A 17,637-nucleotide genomic window follows, 5' to 3' on the forward strand; every position below is an offset into this window, starting at 1 on the left:
TAAAGAGGCATGTATTTTATTCATTTATTTATTTATTTGGTTTTGTTTGTTTGTTTATACATGCACTGGGTACAGTCAGAAGCACGGGAGGGGAGGGTGAGAGTATTCACCAGAGCCAAAGTGGGGAGCAGAGCAGGCAGAAGGACCAAAGTACACTGCTGAGGGGAGCAGCGGGCGGCAGGAGAGGTCTGCGCGCCATGTGGGACCCTCCTCCAGTGGCCGGGGAGCAGCCGGGGATCAAACCGGCGCCACAGAGGCCGCGGGCAGCTTCGCAACCCAGTGCTCAACCGCTGCACCACCAGGGAGGCCCTGTATTGAAATTTAAAGGCACTTCTCTTCCTTTTTTGTTTTCAATTATTTTCTTAATACAAATTCTTACAATGAAATTCATCTATATGGCTCTGTATATCAATGTTTACTATCACACAAGAAATGTACACCAGGTATGGCTCAATATTTCTTTTTTTTTTTTTAATTTTTTTAGAGGCTTTTTAAAATTTATTTATTATTTATTTGTTTGTTTGTTTTGTTTATACATGCACTGGGTACAGTCAGAAGCGCAGGAGGGTGAGAGAATTCACCAGAGGTATGGCTCAATATTTCTATTATTTGGTAAATTAATAAGTTTTTTTTAAGATTTATTTATTTATTTATACAAGCACTGGGTACAGTCAGAAGCACGGGAGGGTGAGAGAATTCACCAGAGCCAGAGCGGGGAACAGAACAGGCAGACAGACAAAATACACTGCTGAGGGGAGCAGCGGGCGAGACAGGAGAGTCTGTTGCACCATGTGGGATCCTCACCAGCAGCCAGGGATCGAACCAGCGCTGCAGAGGCTACAGGCAGCTTCGAAGCCCAGCGCTCAACCGCTGCGCCACCAGGGAAGGCCCAATAGTTCTTAAAAATAAAAATAGGGCCTCCCTGGTGACACAGGAGTTAAAAGTCTTAGCACTATCAAGCTATCGCCAGCAAATGATCATGAATTCAATCCCCAGCCAGGGAGCTAACCCACAGGGTGCAGCAGACCGCTGCTGTCTTGCCCACGGTTCCCCTCAGCAATGTATTTCAATACACCTGCCTGTTCTGCTCTCCACTCTGGTGAATCCTCTTACCCCCTGCACCTCTGGCCTACAACCCAGTTCTTATATGCATAAATCAATTAAACCTTTAAAAAATAATAATAATAATGCTATTGCTTCCTTTAGTACTATTACAACAACTAACATCTGAGTTCTTAATATGTGCCAAATAATGCTGTTTTTATGTTTTAGTCCATTTGATCCTCTCAATACTGTATGAGGTGTACTGACCCTATTTTAAGAAACTGAGGCATTGAGAGATTTAAAATAATCTGCACAAGGTCATAGTACATAGTGATGGGAGTCATGTTTCAAACTCAAGCAATATGGCTCCATAACCTATGTTCTTAACTATTATTTATGGCTAAAAATAATTCTGCCTGCTTTTTTTTAAAAAAATACCTTTGACATATACTCCTCCTTTTTTAATTCGGTTCTTTGATTATAGTGAGTTTGATCAATAATCATACTATAAATGAACAAAATATTAGCCATTGGTCTACTCATTGTCCTATTTTATTTCACAAATTTTCTTTTAAATGCTCCTCCCTATACTATCTTTCAGGTTTTAAGAATAACCACTTTTCTGAATTTTATGTGCATCAAAAATATATATAAGTTTTCCTTGTTTCAAAACTTTATCATTTTCTGCGATTTGCTGCTTCACTTCCCATCATTATTTTTATTCTAAGATCCATCTATTCGTCAGCCTCATTCATTTTAAAAAATTTTTTTTAAAATACATTCTTTTTTCATAAATGATTTATTAAATCACAAAGCTTGAAGATTTTTGATACCTGTTTATATGTATGTATTCATTTTTAAAGTTTATATAACATCCTCGCTATACTATCATAATTACTTACCCATTTTCCTATGGCATTTGTGTTGTTTTTATTTCTTTCAACCCTGCATTATAATTTTAGTTCTGAGTACTCTGTTAGCAATGTTTACCTCCTGTAGAATATCTTCATATCTTCTAGAATACCAAATACATTGTTTTGTATATGTTAAGAAATGACTGAATTAGTAAATGATTAAGAACTAAATAAAAGTTATTATGTGGCACATACCACTTAGAACATAGATTCTTACCAAGAACCACATTTTGAAGGTGGGTAACTTTCTGTATAATAACCAAAAAGTTAGAAAAGTTAATCAGTGGTATATTTGAGACATCTTTTAAAAAGCTTAAGTTGGCTGTGCCTGAAAGAAAAATACCTAGTATGATTTCAATAATAATGGCAATTCATATTAGTTCAATACTTACTATGTGCCAAAGATGATACAGATTAATTCATTAAACCTTCATAACTCATACTGTACACAAGTATTTGTGTATGTATCTCAATGACTGACACTGAAAATCATTCTCCCCCTCAAACATTTCCTCTACAAGGCTTCTAGGACACTGAACTTTCTTAGTTTTCTTCCTACATCCTCAAGTTCCCTATCCTTGGTCCTCTTTTTTCTTCCCTACCCCTAATGTCTTTTCCATTCTTGGGCTTACTCTATTTACAGTTACTCACTAAGGTTATTTCAGTCAGCTCCACAGCTTTTACTATGGATAACTCACACTCGAAAAAATGTTTTCATCTCAATCCCAACCATTCCTTTGAATTTAAAACTCTCCAAATGTATACTTGACCTTCTACTCCAAAGTCTATCTACTTTCTTGATAAGTAGCACTATCATTTACTCAGCTGCTTAAGTTTACTTGATGCCTCCTCTTCTTTTCTTGTATGTATCAGCAAATCCTGTAGATTTTCCAAATATACCTACAATCTATTACTTTCAGTCTTGTCCAATGTACCATCATCTTTCACCTGCACTACTCACAATTGCCTAAATGGTCTATCTGCTTCTGCTTTCACACTCATTACCCAAAAACAAAAAGGCTATTCTTCATGTAACAGCCAAATTACTTGGGGGGAGGGGAGAACCACATAGAAATTTTGCTTGTTTCAAACTTTGTATTATAATCTTCTAGCATTTGCTCCCTTATCTCCCCTCCCATCAATAGAAAACCTCCCATCAAACAGAAAAAGGATGATGTTACTTGTCTGCTCAAAACTGTCTAATAATTTCCCATTGCTCTTAGAATAAACTAAAAAGGTCTTACATGGTCTATAAAACCCCAAGATTTTGGTGTTTGGTCATATTTAGATTTCATTTCCTACCAGTCTCTCTATCACCCAATTCATTCCAGCAACACTGTCTTCTTACTTCACCTCAAACATACTGAGCACACTACTTCCTCAGGTACTTTGCATTGCCTGAAACATTCTTCACCAGGTTAGCTGCATAAGCTAACATTCCTCCCCTTAATGTAGATCTTTCTTCAAATGCTATGTTGCTCAGTAATACCTTCTCTAACCATACATCAAACTGCAGACATGTGTCCTTTTCCCCTTCTTTACCCTGCTTTTTCTTCAAAGCGCCTGTCACTATTTGTTACTGTATAATTACTTGCTTTGTTTTGTCCTCACTACAGACTCAAAAAGAGCAGGAAATATGTTTGCTTTATTTGGTGCTGTACCAAGCACATATTAGGTACTCAATAAATATTTATTGTGTGAAAGAATGCTGAATAAAGCAATTAGCAGTTTTCTGCTAATTAGTTTTCTGCTAATTAACATGTGCAAAGTGCCTTTTATATTTCTACATAAGTACATAAATACAAACTTACAATAACCATACTTCTATTGGTGAAATGAAACTAAAATACTAGGAATTTTTCCTTTAAAAATCTAAACTTTAAGAAAGTTTTAAGTTACCTATGTAGCCACATGGGAAATTGCCTTTAATAACAAAAACAAAGTCATACAACTGAATGAAGGTAAACAAATTAATATATTAGCATACATACCATTTCTTTTGGACCAGGGGTGTAAGCATGAACTTTTCACAAGTGCTTCATCAACTTTTCCTCCTGACATGTTGTCCATGAACTGGCGCCCATGTTCTAATGCAAGGTAGCAGTCATTGCAACAGTCCCTCTCTTCAACACGTACCCAATTGCTAATTACACCAATTTTGGGGAAAGGATCTTGGTCTGCTGCTCCAAAGGGTGAAAATAAATTAGTGCATTGATCTTGTAGCAATAATATCAACTCATCAGGTAATTTTTCTGATTCCTTTAGTCCTCCATTAACATGTTCAGCAGAAGGAGCCCTGAGAGCTTCAAAACGTTTTTCTGCTTCTTTGCCACATTCTGTGTTGCGTCCTATGATATCCAGTTCATCTTCAAGAAATAATCCTGAATGGTTTCCAAATTTTCTGTTCATTACAGCACTGAAGCCACAGGTACACCTATACTGAGCTTCTTGCGTTGGATCTGGAATGTAAACTCCAACATCAGCTCCCTTGATGTTCATATTGCAGACACAGATACAGCAACTATCAAAGTTACAGTCTTTAAACAAATTCATAACTGATTCTGAAAGAATGAGGTTTACATAAAGACTGTGTGCTTCGGGAATAGAAGGAACAGTTGCAGGTTCAACAGAATTAAGGGGTCTGCATGTGGATGGGGTGGAAGCTGGTGAATACAAGTCTGAATTTTCATATTTGACGGAACCTTGAGCACTAGCAGGTCCACCAGCTCCACGAGGAGTCCGAGGAGTCCTTGGAGTCCTTGGAGTTGGAAATCTAGGGGTGGACGGAGAAGGAAGAATTCCTGCTCCACCATTACTAGGAGGTGCACTGCTAGGAGGCATCCCAAAAGAAGTATGAGTTTGAGGTGTATAAGCTGGGCCATATTCTTGATCCATGGTACTTCCATCACTAGAGTCATGAAGGTAAAAGAAATTAAAAATATATACATAAAGGAACACATAAGTAATATGAAATACAACTAAAGCTGCCTGAAATGTTATTCCCTAACACTGTAAATTACTAAGGCAAAATTAGTGCAAAAACTACAAGTACAATTAAAAACTTCTGGTTAATATACCCACTCTAGGTGATTGTTGGTGGGAGAAATGAGAAGCAACCAGTTAGTCCCAAAATTATGTATACATTTAACTATACCTACAAATCCATGTTTACTAGCTATACATTTCTTATACTACAAACATTCACATTTCATTGATTTTAAGATACCACTGATTTTTTTTAAATCCTGACTTTAGAGATGCTTACATGTAAAAAGGGACAAAAGCAATTTCAAGATGCTACCAAGTATAAGAAACCCCAATTTCAGAGATACTAAAATATAAGAAATGTATGAAATATGGAAAAGTACAGTGGGACAGATTTAGAATTTTGGAACATAAGGTGTTTACGTGTTAGAATAAAAGGTGTTTCTGAAGACAAATAATCAAAGCATAATAGGCTTAAGTTTATCACTAGTTTATCCATACCCAACTAATACCATTATAATCTATTAATCAGAAAACTTTTAAAGCATTCAAAAACCAGTATCATTTTTTTCCAGATACCAGCATACTAGGTAACACTGTAAGAAAAATTAAGAACTAGATAAGCATTTATAAGCTATATTGGAACATATATCTAAATCATACCCCTCTTTGATGAATGGCATTGCAGGTCCTGAAGGAAGTAATTCCAACTTTCCAACAGTCCAACTCTGACGATAAATACACTCTTCAGGCAATTTGATAGGAGGCAGACATTGACTTGGTAGAGTTTTTAGAGGTGCAAACATGGAACATCCCACCAGAACTTGACAATTTTCAGGTTTATAGACATAAGAAAAATCCTACAATATAAAGACCGTGGCACTCAATATCTTATCTTTCAGGGGAAAAAAGATATGCAACTGACTCTAGTTCTTTGTTCCTCTTTTTAAAATAAAATAATAAAAGGCAAGTATAACTTTATTATTTTCTTTATTACATTCTTAATAGTACCAATTTTCAGAATCACAATGAAAGGATTATTGTGATAGCAACAAACTAAAATTCCCTAAGAAAATTTGTGAAGTAAATTATTTTTCTAGAAAAATAAAATACTTACCTTAATTTCAGAAGGTTTAGGGCTACAGAATCCTTCATCAACCTCAATTCTGAATTGTGCTGTTATACTAGAACTATTTCCTTCTAGAATAGTTCCTCCAGGTGTTGTATCCATACTTCCATATTCTTTATTATTCATATTCATTGGGGAAAATCCCATAATGTGTTGTTCCAATGATGGTGGTGTAGGATACATTTTATGAAGATCTGCAGTACCTATATTTAATAAAACATACATTACAACGTAAGACTAAAAAGAAGTCAATCTGTGTTTGAAACAAAGGGGTGGGGACTTCATGCAGATTAAGTGTGCAAATTTATTTAAAGTACAGATTTATAAATCTTACTTATGCAAGATAATGGATCCAGATTTCCTGTCTTTGATTCCTTACAGCTGGATTTATCATCTGATCCATTCGCTGATTTTTTTGATCCAGGCTATTTAAAAAAAACACATTTATCTGAAAATTTACATCCAATGTCATCTCAAGATAGTTAACCATACAAATGTAATTTAGAAGCACAACCCATTTATCAAAAGTTGTATTTTGAATTTGTGCAAGAGCCAAATACACATTAGATTGAGCTTAAAGATGTATTTTTATGCAATCACTGACGCCATATTAGTTTTTCTGTTCATTTGATAATCCTCAAAATTTCTGTGAATTTGGGAAGAGTTCCTCTAAAGAAAATTACCAATAATTTCAAGACACAGAAGAATAACCAACCTACCACTTAAAGTCTATTTTAAAAAAAGGAAAAGAAAAACTGTGTAAGGTTTTGTAATTAAGGTCACAATTGCTTCCTAGCAAAAGATACTCATAAAACATCTGTCCCCTTAAAAAAAGACATTAATGTTTCCTATATAATCAATTGCCTCTCTGAACTGTTTATACTTTCACTATGTTTTAAAAATCTCCTTACCTCTGCAAAAATGCAACAACAGGTGATACTAAACACAAACTTCAGAAAGACTTTAAGACAAAGCAATAGAGACTCTAACAAAAAAACAAGTTTCAATACATTGATCAAACCAAGTCGTACAACTCCAATATGTCACCAAAGTTTTTAGAGCTAACAACTTGGCTCTATGTTTCCCATTAGCCACTTAGTCATAAATAAACAGACTAAATTCTGATTAAAATCTTTTTACCTTAGAAGAACCACAGCATATGTATGAATGGGAGCAGAGAAAGTATAAATACCAAAGCATTATTTGCCTAATAAATGATACCCTAAAATATACTATATTATGGGATACAGAGTAAAAGTTTATTATAGCTATATTTGCCAGTTAATTGAAGACACAAATGTGCATGTGTATGTATATATGTATATACATAAAAATACATATATACATTTGTTGACAGAGGATTCAAAATATATAGAACAAGAAAGACCAAATGTGCTACAGAAGTTTCCAAGTTACCTTTATGCAGCCAAAAAAAGGAATTCCCTTTTATAATGTAGCACCAATTCACTAATTTGTTAAAGACTTAACATTCTGGTGGATCTCATTTTAAGCTTTAATTTCTTTTATCTTCACCTTTCTCTACAAATGGGTATTAAAGATTAAACATTTTTCTTCCTCTTTCATTATTATGTTGCTATCTTATAGTAATAGCTGTGATGCCAAACAAATTCAAAAGTAATATTCTTAATATTGACAAGGCATATAATTTTAATGTTAATTACTTATAGATTCTCTACAATAGTTGATTCCAGGGTCATTTCTCAAAATAGAATATGAAAGAATAGGAAAACAATTCAGCTTCCTAGGATTGCAGAAAAAGAACATATGGTAGAATTCAAATTAAAAGCTTAATCATACATGTCCTTCAAACATATAAACAAAAGAAAAAAAACACTCAGAGTTTCTAAATGACACTACGACAACACTGCTCAAATGATTTTTTGAACAAAAACAATGAAATTTTATTTCAATATATTTCCTATCACTCAAGGCTAAACCATTGTTTTCAAGTCACACATAGAGGGGTAAAGAGGGCTAGAAAATGTATAAAATCAAGGAAAACAAAAAATCAAGGAAGTCTCAATCACTACTAGGATACTCACTGTTAGTTCATCTTCATCAGAATTGAAGAGATTATCCAGGTCAGTATAAGAAACAGCCAGGTCTGAGTCATAAATCAAACTGGTTGATGGAGGACGGGCATGATTAGCAGGGCGTGGAGCATCTATTTATGTCAATCAGAAAAACAAAATGAAAAACTCTGCTACTGACAAAATAAGTAGTATTTTATTTATTTAAGTTAGAATATACAACTAGCTTATAAAGGCATTATGCAGTAAGAAATTGTAGTGGTTAACATCTATAAATGCTTCCCATAAAATTATAACTTTCCACAGAAAGTACAGAAAATACACCAAAGGTTATATAATCTCTCACATAGGTAAGCACACTACATGAACATCTATCAAATAAAACTTTAAGCACCATTAGGACAATAGAATTAAATATGGAGACACATTTGTTATTTTTCTATCTTTCTGAAATACAAAGGAAGCACGTGTATTAATTAAGCATTCTAGCTTCTTGAGTCAGACAGACTGTTAATTTGAACCTCAACTCCAAAAAACAGCATTACCCTGTGTCAGTTACTTAATCTCTTTGAGCTTCAGTAATTGGAAAAATTGTATATGACAAAATATAGGTAAAGTACTTTGCCCAGTGCAAGGCATTTAAATACTCAATAAATACTATCTTAGTTAAACTTCGTTTCAGTTCTAGAGTCTTATTTTCCTTTTGCCCATCAGTTTAGGGGAAAACTATGTAATTACTTAAGGAAATATACAAATAAAAAGTGAAAGTTCAACTCCTTTATATCACCACACAAGAAAAAAAAATTGTAATATGGTGCATAACATTTCAAATTAGCCTCTGAAAGCCAAATGACTTGAAATAGCAGGCTCAGAAAGATATGAATTACCTTCCTAGTGCCTATACATGTCACTTCTAAAGATTCAGTAAAGCAATACCTCTAAAACTTCTGAGTATGGAAAAATCACCTACGGTACTTATTAAAAGCCAAGGTTTCTAACCTCTACCTCAAAAGATGTTCCAAAGTGTGACAGACGGTCCATATCATAGGCTCAAGAAGGCAAATTATACATTCCCTATATTCTAGGGTAGGTAAACAGGTCAGCAAATCCAAATTGTTACCTCACCAAGCTACAAAGGTCCAACAACCAGTAAATTTATTTCAAAAAGATCATCTCCCAAAAAGAGGGCGGAGCAACATGGCGGCGAGGAGACGCTGCGAGTAAGATCTCCCATTAAAAAAAAGTTAATAAGGAGGAAAAGCGGCAGGTCCCAGTGAGAACTGGGACACGGAAGATAAACGGGTGACTCCAGCAAACTGCCCGAAGAAGAAAGTTGCCATAAAAGAGGACTAGAAGGGAGGGAAGCGCAGAACCCTGCTCCCCTCCCCCGCCCACAGAGGCGGCATTCTCCGAACCGCAGAGAGGAGGAAAACAACAAACCAAAACGACCGACAAGAACAAAGGACGCAGCAAGCGGGACTGTGCGTGGAAAGGAACTATTGCAGCCACCACACCCCGTGAACGGGAGCTGAGGCGAACCCTGCAGGATTCGCCGCGGCGGTGAGCGAACGGCTCCGGGCGCCATTAGAGAAGAACAAAGACCCCGGGAGACGCGCACACAGCCCGGGCTGCCGGTAAGCTTGCACGGGAAAGCGGCGCGCTTGGCGCGCTTGAAAAGAAAACGCAGACCGGGATCGCAGCGGCCGAGGTCCCCGCGCCTGCGACCTAGGCTTGCGGGAAGACGCGCGGAGGTCCTCACTGAGGTGAAGGTCCCTCCCTGAGTAAGCAGGAACCAGGCGCCCAGGCACGGGAGCGGGGTGCAAAAGGCGCCATTCCCGCGCCACTGAACTGGGCTACAGCCCGCGTCCTGGACCTGAGGGCTTTGAACTGAGACCCGGGGCACGAAATTAGGGACGTGGGTTCCCCACGACGGTGGGGCACAAGGCAGACACAGCACCCCAAAGCTGTTGAGGTTTACCCTACCATTCCCGCTCTGTTCCCTGTCCCACGGGGGGGGGGGGGGGGGGCGAAAAACAGCCCCCCAAGGACAATAGGAGAGATCTCTGGCGCCACCTAGCGACCAGGAAAAAAAAGTCACTAACACCCCATAGAACAGGAAATTTCTTAAGACTGCTTGAAAAGGGCAGAAGGCTTCTGGAGCACCCAGTGGCCAGCTGGGAAGTTAGCCCACGCCAGGCCCCTTCCAACCAGCAGTCTGAGCCCACAGAGGGAGCAGGTACCCACGTCCGGGGCAGACCGGGTGCGCAGAAGAGTGTGCCTGAAACCGGAGGCGCAGGGACTGCATCCCGCTTCGCCATTTGAGAACAGGGACATTTCTTCAGTAAAAACTGCCTAAACCAGCAGAAAGCTCCCCAGAAGACAGAGATGGCTCCTGGAAGAGCCAGAGGGGAGCGGAGAAGTTCACCCAAGATGCCAGTCAGTCCGAGCAACACAGTGTCCCAACGCATACGACAAATTAGAAAACAGACAGTAGGGAGTAGAAGAACCACACGCAACCTAACAACTCCTCAGGAAAGAAGCACACCACAAAAAGAAAACCACTCCCCAGATTGCAACGACAGCAACTTGGAAGAACTTCTGAGCCTTCCAGAAAGAGAATTTAAAATTGCCATGATTAAAAAAGTGATAGATCAGAAGAAGGAAATTGAGTCCCTAAAGAGGGAAGTAAAAGAAATGCAGGAGATCAAAGAATTAATGGAGGAACTAAAGAACTCTGGGAAAAGCAATGAAAGCAGAATAGATGAAATGGAAGAACGAATAAGTAATCTTGAAGACACAGAAATAAAAAGAACCAAAACAGAAAGGAAAGAGAAGTACGAAGGAAAAAGAATGAAGAAAGACTTCGGGAACTATCTGACTCCATGAGGAAAGGAAATATAAGAGTTATAGGAATTCCAGAAGGAGAGGAGAGAGATGTAGGAACAGAGAAAATATTCCAGGAGATAATTGAAGAAAACTTCCCAAATGCGAAGAAGGAGCTGAAAATTGATATACAAGAAGCAAGAAGAACACCAAACTTCCACGACGAAAGGAAAAACACAGCAAGACACATAATAGTAAAGCTCCCAAGAATCCAGGACAAGGAAAAAATAATGAAGCTGACAAGAGGGAAGAAACAGATAACATTCAAAGGAAAACCAATCAGGCTGACATCAGACTTCTCCGAAGAAACACTACGGGCAAGGAGAGAGTGGAGGGACATAGTCAACAGACTCCAAGAAAACAGATGCCAACCAAGAATACTCTATCCCGCAAAGCTCTCTTTCCTCCATGAAGAAAGAATATGGACCTTCCCAGACAAAGAGAAACTCCGGAATTTCATTGCGACTAAACCCCCACTCCAAAAAATACTACAAGGAGTCCTAAAGCCAGAACCTCAGAGGGACGAATAACAACGAAAGAAGACCAAAAAAAAAAAGTTATTAAAAGAATAAATAAATAAAATCAAAGGAAAGACAAACACAATGGCAAATACAGATGCTAACATATCAATATTAACTCTAAATGTAAATGGACTAAACTCTTCAATAAAAAGACACAGAGTTGCAGCCTGGATTAAGAAACAAAACCCAACCTTTTGCTGTCTCCAGGAAACACATTTAGCTACAAAAGATAAAAATAGGCTCAAAGTCAAAGGATGGAAAACAATCCTACAAGCAAATGGGCCAAAAAGAAAGCAGGAACAGCTATACTTATATCAGATAAAACAGACTTCAAACTCAAAAAATAAAAAGAGACCCCAATGGTCACTACATTATGATTAAGGGGACAATACTTCAAGAAGAAATAACACTCATTAACATATACTCACCAAACGAAAGAGCACCAAAATATATCAGACAACTGTTGTCCTCTCTGAAAACAGACATCAGAGAAAACACATACGTAGTGGGAGACTTCAACACACCACTATCAACAATGGATAGATCAACAAGACAAAAAATAAGTAAAGAAACTAAAGCTCTAAATAAGGACCTAGAGCATTTGGGCTTAACAGACATCTATAGAACACTAAACCCAAAAAAAACGGAGTACACATTTTTCTCAAGCGCACACGGATCATTCTCCAGGATCGATCACATACTGGGGCACAAGACAAACATCAACAGATACACCAAGATTGAAATCATACCAACCATCTTTTCTGACCACGAAGGCATCAAACTAGAAATAAATCATAAAAAGAAGGCAAGGAACTATCCTACCTCATGGAGATTAAAAGCCACACTATTGGAAGACCACTGGACTAACGAGGAGATCAAAGAAGAAATTAAAAAATTCTTTGAATTGAATGACAAGGAGGACACCAATATCCTAAATGTATGGGATGCAGCAAAAGCAGTAATAAGAGGAAAATATATAGCAATAGAAGCTCACATCAAAAACAAGAAAGAACTCAAAGAAACAACCTAATCTCGAAGCTCAAAGATCTAGAAAAAGAACAACAAAAAAAACCCAAAACCAGTAGAAGAAAAGAAATAATAAAAACCAAAGCAGAAATAAATGAAATTGAAACTAAAAAAACAATCCAAAAGATCAATGAAACCAAGAGCTGGTTCTCTGAAAAAATCAATAAAATAGACAAACCCCTAGCCAGGCTCACAACGGAAAAAAGGGAGAAAGCACAAATACACAGGATCATAAATGAAAGAGGAGAAATCACAACGGACACAGCAGAAATCAAAAGAATAATCAGTAACTACTATGAACAGTTATATGGAAACAAGTTCAACAATCTAGAGGAGATGGACAAATTCCTACAACTCTACAATCACCCAAAGCTAGATAAAGAAGAAATAGAACACCTAAACAGACCAATTACAAGCAGCGAAATTGAAATGGTAATCAAAAACCTCCCCAAAAACAAAAGCCCAGGACCTGATGGATTTACAAATGAATTCTACCAAACATTCAGAGACGAATTAGTGCCTATCCTTCACAAACTCTTCCAAAAAATTGAGAAGGAAGGGACAATACCAAACACGTTCTATGAAGCCAATATTACACTAATACCAAAACCGAATAAGGACAACACAAAAAGGAAAACTATAGGCCAATCTCCCTAATGAACACTGATGCAAAAATCCTCAATAAAATTTTAGCTATCAGAATCCAACAATGTATCCATAAGATAATTCACCACGACCAAGTTGGATTCATTCCAGGGGCACAAGGATGGTTTAACATCCGAAAATCAATCAACGTTATCCAACACATCAACAAAAAGAAATATAAAAACCATATGATAATATCAATAGATGCTGAGAAAGCTTTCGACAAAGTGCAACACCCATTCATGATAAAAGCCCTTGAAATTCTTGGGATATAAGGAATGTACCTCAACATCATAAAGGCCATCTATGACAAGCCAACAGCCAGTATCATTCTCAATGGTGAAAAGCTGAAAGCAATTCCATTAAGATCTGGAACAAGACAAGGATGTCCACTCTCACCACTGCTTTTCAATATAATACTGGAAGTCCTAGCCAGAGCAATAAGACAAGAGAAAGACATCCAAGGAATCCAAATAGGAAAAGAAGAAGTCAAACTATCACTATTTGTAGATGATATGATAATATACATAGAGAACCCCAAAATCTCCACAGAAAAACTAATTCAACTCATCAATCAATTCAGTAAAGTGGCAGGATACAAAATCAACACGCAAAAGTCAGTAGCCTTCCTATACACAAACAATAAATCTGAAGAAGAAGAAATCAAAAAAACCATCCCTTTTATTATCGAAACAAAAAAAATCAAATATTTGGGAATAAATCTAACAAAAGAGGTAAAGGACCTATACAAAGAAAACTATAAAACACTTTTAAAAGAAATAGAAGAAGACACAAAGAAATGGAAAGACATCCCCTGCTCATGGATTGGAAGAATAAACATTATTAAAATGGCCATCCTACCAAAAGCAATATACAGATTCAATGCTATTCCAATCAAAATCTCAATGGCATTCTTCAAAGAAATAGAACAATTATTGATGAAATTCATATGGAATCACCAAAAACCCCGAATAGCCAAAGCTCTAGTGAAAAAAAAAGAAGGAAATGGAGGCATCACACTCCCAGACTTCAAACTATACTACAAAGCCATAATCATCAAAACTGCATGGTATTGGAACAAGAACAGACATACAGACCAATGGAATCGAATAGAAAATCCAGAAATAAACCCACAGATTTATGGTCAACTAATCTTTGACAAAGGAGCAAAGACTATGCATTGGAGCAAAGAAAGTTTGTTCAATAAATGGTGCTGGGAAAACTGGGTCGCTACATGCAAAAGAATGAAGCTTGACCACTACCTCACACCATACACAAAAATCAACTCAAAATGGATTAAAGAACTAGACATAAGACCTGAAACCATAAAATACATGGAAGGAAATATAGGCGAAACACTACGGGATTTGCACATCAAAGACATCTTTACAGACACATCACCCAAAGCAGTGATAGTGAAGACAAAGATAAACAGATGGGACTACATCAAATTAAAGAGCTTCTGCACAGCAAAAGAGACAATAACAAAAACAAAGAGAAACCCCACCCACTGGGAGAACATTTTTGCACCCAACACTAATGATAAAGGACTGATCACAAAAATCTGCAAAGAGCTGATGAGACTCAGCAACAACAAAGAAAATAATCCAGTCAAAAAATGGGCAGAAGAGCTAAAAAGAAACTTCTCTGAAGAGGAAATGCAAATGGCCAACAGACATATGAAAAAATGTTCAACATCACTTGTAATCAGGGAAATGCAAATCAAAACTACCATGAGATACCATCTCACACCAGTGAGAATGGCACATATTAAAAAAACTAGCAACAACAAATGTTGGCGAGGGTGTGGAGAAAAAGGAACTCTTCTGTACTGTTGGTGGGAGTGCAAACTGGTCCAACCACTATGGAGAGCTGTGTGGAGATTTCTGGACCTACCAAACATAGAGCTTCCATATGATCCAGCAATTCCACTCCTAGGTATTTACCCAAAGGAAACAGAAACATCAATTCCAAAGAGCACCTGCACCCCTATGTTTATAGCAGCACTGTTTACAATAGCTAAGCTTTGGAAACAACCCAAATGCCCAAAAATAGATGACTGGATCAAGAAGATGTGGTACATATATACCATGGAATATTACTCAGCATTCAAAAAAGATAAACACATGCAGTTTGCAGCAACATGGATGGCGCTGGAAGGGATCATGCTCAGCGAAATAAGCCAAAAAGAAAAAGAAAAATACCGGATGGTCTCACGCATAGCAGGAATCTAGAAAACTTAAATAAGGGACCAGGAAAATGAATATAAGAAAGTGAAAATCAAAATCAACAAAAAACTATGAACCAGAGACACTTTTTGGGGGGTGGGGGGCGGGAGGGGAAGGATTGGGGTCAGAATGGGGCGTTTGCAATTGTATGGGGGAATATAAAAATAAAATTTATTATTAAAAAAAAAAAAAAAGATCATCTCCCTCCTTATACAAAGGGTCTTTTTTTTTTTTATTTTTGATTGTTCAACACCTGACTCTATTTACTACAAATACTAGAAAAAAAACTATGTCCCTAATAAACAGATTCCAAATGATGACTTCATTTGCCTCCATTAGATTGGATTTTACAAAAAGAACTAATATACTGTTGTCTCTACTGCATTTACAAGGAGCATAAGCCATACACTTGGGCCTATATGCCCACACCAAAGAACAGTGTCTACACACAACATATGCTCAGGAAGTTTTTGTGAAATTAGTAACCTCAGCAACAGTTACCAATGTGTGGGGGGGGGGGGGGGGAGAAGAAGGACAAAAAGAAATTACAGTAAAGTCTAAATTTTAAACTGAGTTTTTAGATCTAAGAGGACTTTAAGCGATCATTTCACCCAATCTTCTCATTCAGATGAGAAGTGTTTTTATTTGTAATAAAGAAGCTTTAACAATTCATAGCAGAATTTCTATCACCTGAACTTGCTTCTCCCAGCACAAGACAGTAAAAATACATCCATCATTTTAAGACCATCCCTTTCAATGAAACAAGAATTATGTAAAAAGACACACAAAAGTTTAATATGAGATTAGTTTGAAGGAACAATTCTAGAATGCAACATTTCGTTTAGGAACAAAAGGTTTACCTTGCTTGACAGAAGGACTAAACAATGACATAGCATCTTCTTCATGTGACAACACTGTTACACTGGATGGTCCATCTTCTATCTGCAAACAATAATACATTTTAGACTGAAATCTATAATCTACCAACAACAAAATCTATTTATTTATTACATATATTTTACATCATTCTTCCTTTTTGTACAATGTGTACTTTCTCGAACCAGGTGTAGGTCCCCATACAATTCCCATCACCAATTCACCCGTGTTCCATCACCATAGTCCCTTGTGCTCTTCCCTCTCCTGTTTAGATCCCCCTCCGTAACCTTCCCTGCAGTGTTTAAAAGAAACCATTTTAAAGATAACCCAGGAAATACAACTAAAAAGTAGTAGGACCTGGGATTTCAACCAGAATCAAAGTTCATGTTTGCTCTACAATGTCTGTAGCCTTCCCAGCTACTCATGTTTTCATATTCCCAAGTATACAAAATTTTCATATTCCCAAGTATATGGGAATTTCATATTCCCAAGTATATGGAAAATTTTCATATTCCCAAGTAAATTTTCATATTCCCAAGTATATGGCACATAGCAAGGCTAAATAAAGCATTGTGAAATGAATTCTTTGTAATAAACATATTATTAGGACTTTTACACAATTTTTCACTTTTCAATTTCCATTTTTGTTTTTAAGGCAAAATGCTTATCTAACACAATTTTCTTGTGCTTAACAAATTCTGAAATATTTTGTTTAAAATTGGAATCGGGCCTCCTGATGGCGCAGCAGGTTAAGCACAGCGCTGTGAAGCTGTACGCAGCCACTGCAGCGTGGGTTCGATTCCAGGCCGGCCAGGGAGAAACCCACATGGCGTGGCAGACCTCTCCTGTCTCCCCTGCTGATGCCCTCAGCAGTGTCTTCAGTCCATCTGCCTGTTCTAGTCCCTGCTCTTGTCTCTGGTGAATTCTCTCGCCCTCCCATGTCTCTAGCCTGTACCCCAGTCCTTGTATAAATAAATAAAAAATCTTTAAAAAAATAAAATTGTAATCAAGTATTTTTATCTCCCTCATTTTATTAATATAACATTTTATTTTGGGACACTCTTTAGTTCTCAGCTCACATATTCAAAAACACGTATTTTATAAATTCAGTCACATATGTATTTTATTGTATTTTTGAAAACTGTTGTAATTTACTCATGGCATACTATAACTCATTAACAAAAATAGTTATGTACTCTTTCTGCAACCCAAAAATTTTACAGTAAACAATAAACATCTTTTCATTATCACACAACAGCCATAATCTCAAGTCCATACTCGGTATAATATACCTGATTTGCCTATTAAAAATTATGCTTTTCAAAGTTAAAATGA

At 37.0% G+C, this 17,637-nt stretch overlaps 1 protein-coding gene across 1 annotated transcript in view; it reads right to left on the minus strand.

Moving 5' to 3' along the window:
* MED13 (mediator complex subunit 13) overlaps positions 1 to 17,637 on the minus strand; it is a 100,092-nt gene that overhangs the window by 28,508 nt on the left and 53,947 nt on the right. The window contains exons 11-16 of the mRNA XM_037494346.2: positions 16,287 to 16,368; positions 8,136 to 8,257; positions 6,407 to 6,497; positions 6,061 to 6,275; positions 5,607 to 5,803; positions 3,950 to 4,866 (exon numbers count right to left, since the gene is read on the minus strand). Of these exons, the coding sequence (XP_037350243.1) occupies positions 3,950 to 4,866; positions 5,607 to 5,803; positions 6,061 to 6,275; positions 6,407 to 6,497; positions 8,136 to 8,257; positions 16,287 to 16,368 (1,624 nt within the window). The remainder of the gene's footprint in view (positions 1 to 3,949; positions 4,867 to 5,606; positions 5,804 to 6,060; positions 6,276 to 6,406; positions 6,498 to 8,135; positions 8,258 to 16,286; positions 16,369 to 17,637) is intronic.

The sequence above is a fragment of the Talpa occidentalis genome, unplaced genomic scaffold, assembly GCF_014898055.3.
Source record: "Talpa occidentalis isolate TD23 unplaced genomic scaffold, MPIMG_talOcc4v2.1 talOcc4.7, whole genome shotgun sequence".
In the NCBI taxonomy this organism is placed as follows: domain Eukaryota; kingdom Metazoa; phylum Chordata; class Mammalia; order Eulipotyphla; family Talpidae; genus Talpa; species Talpa occidentalis.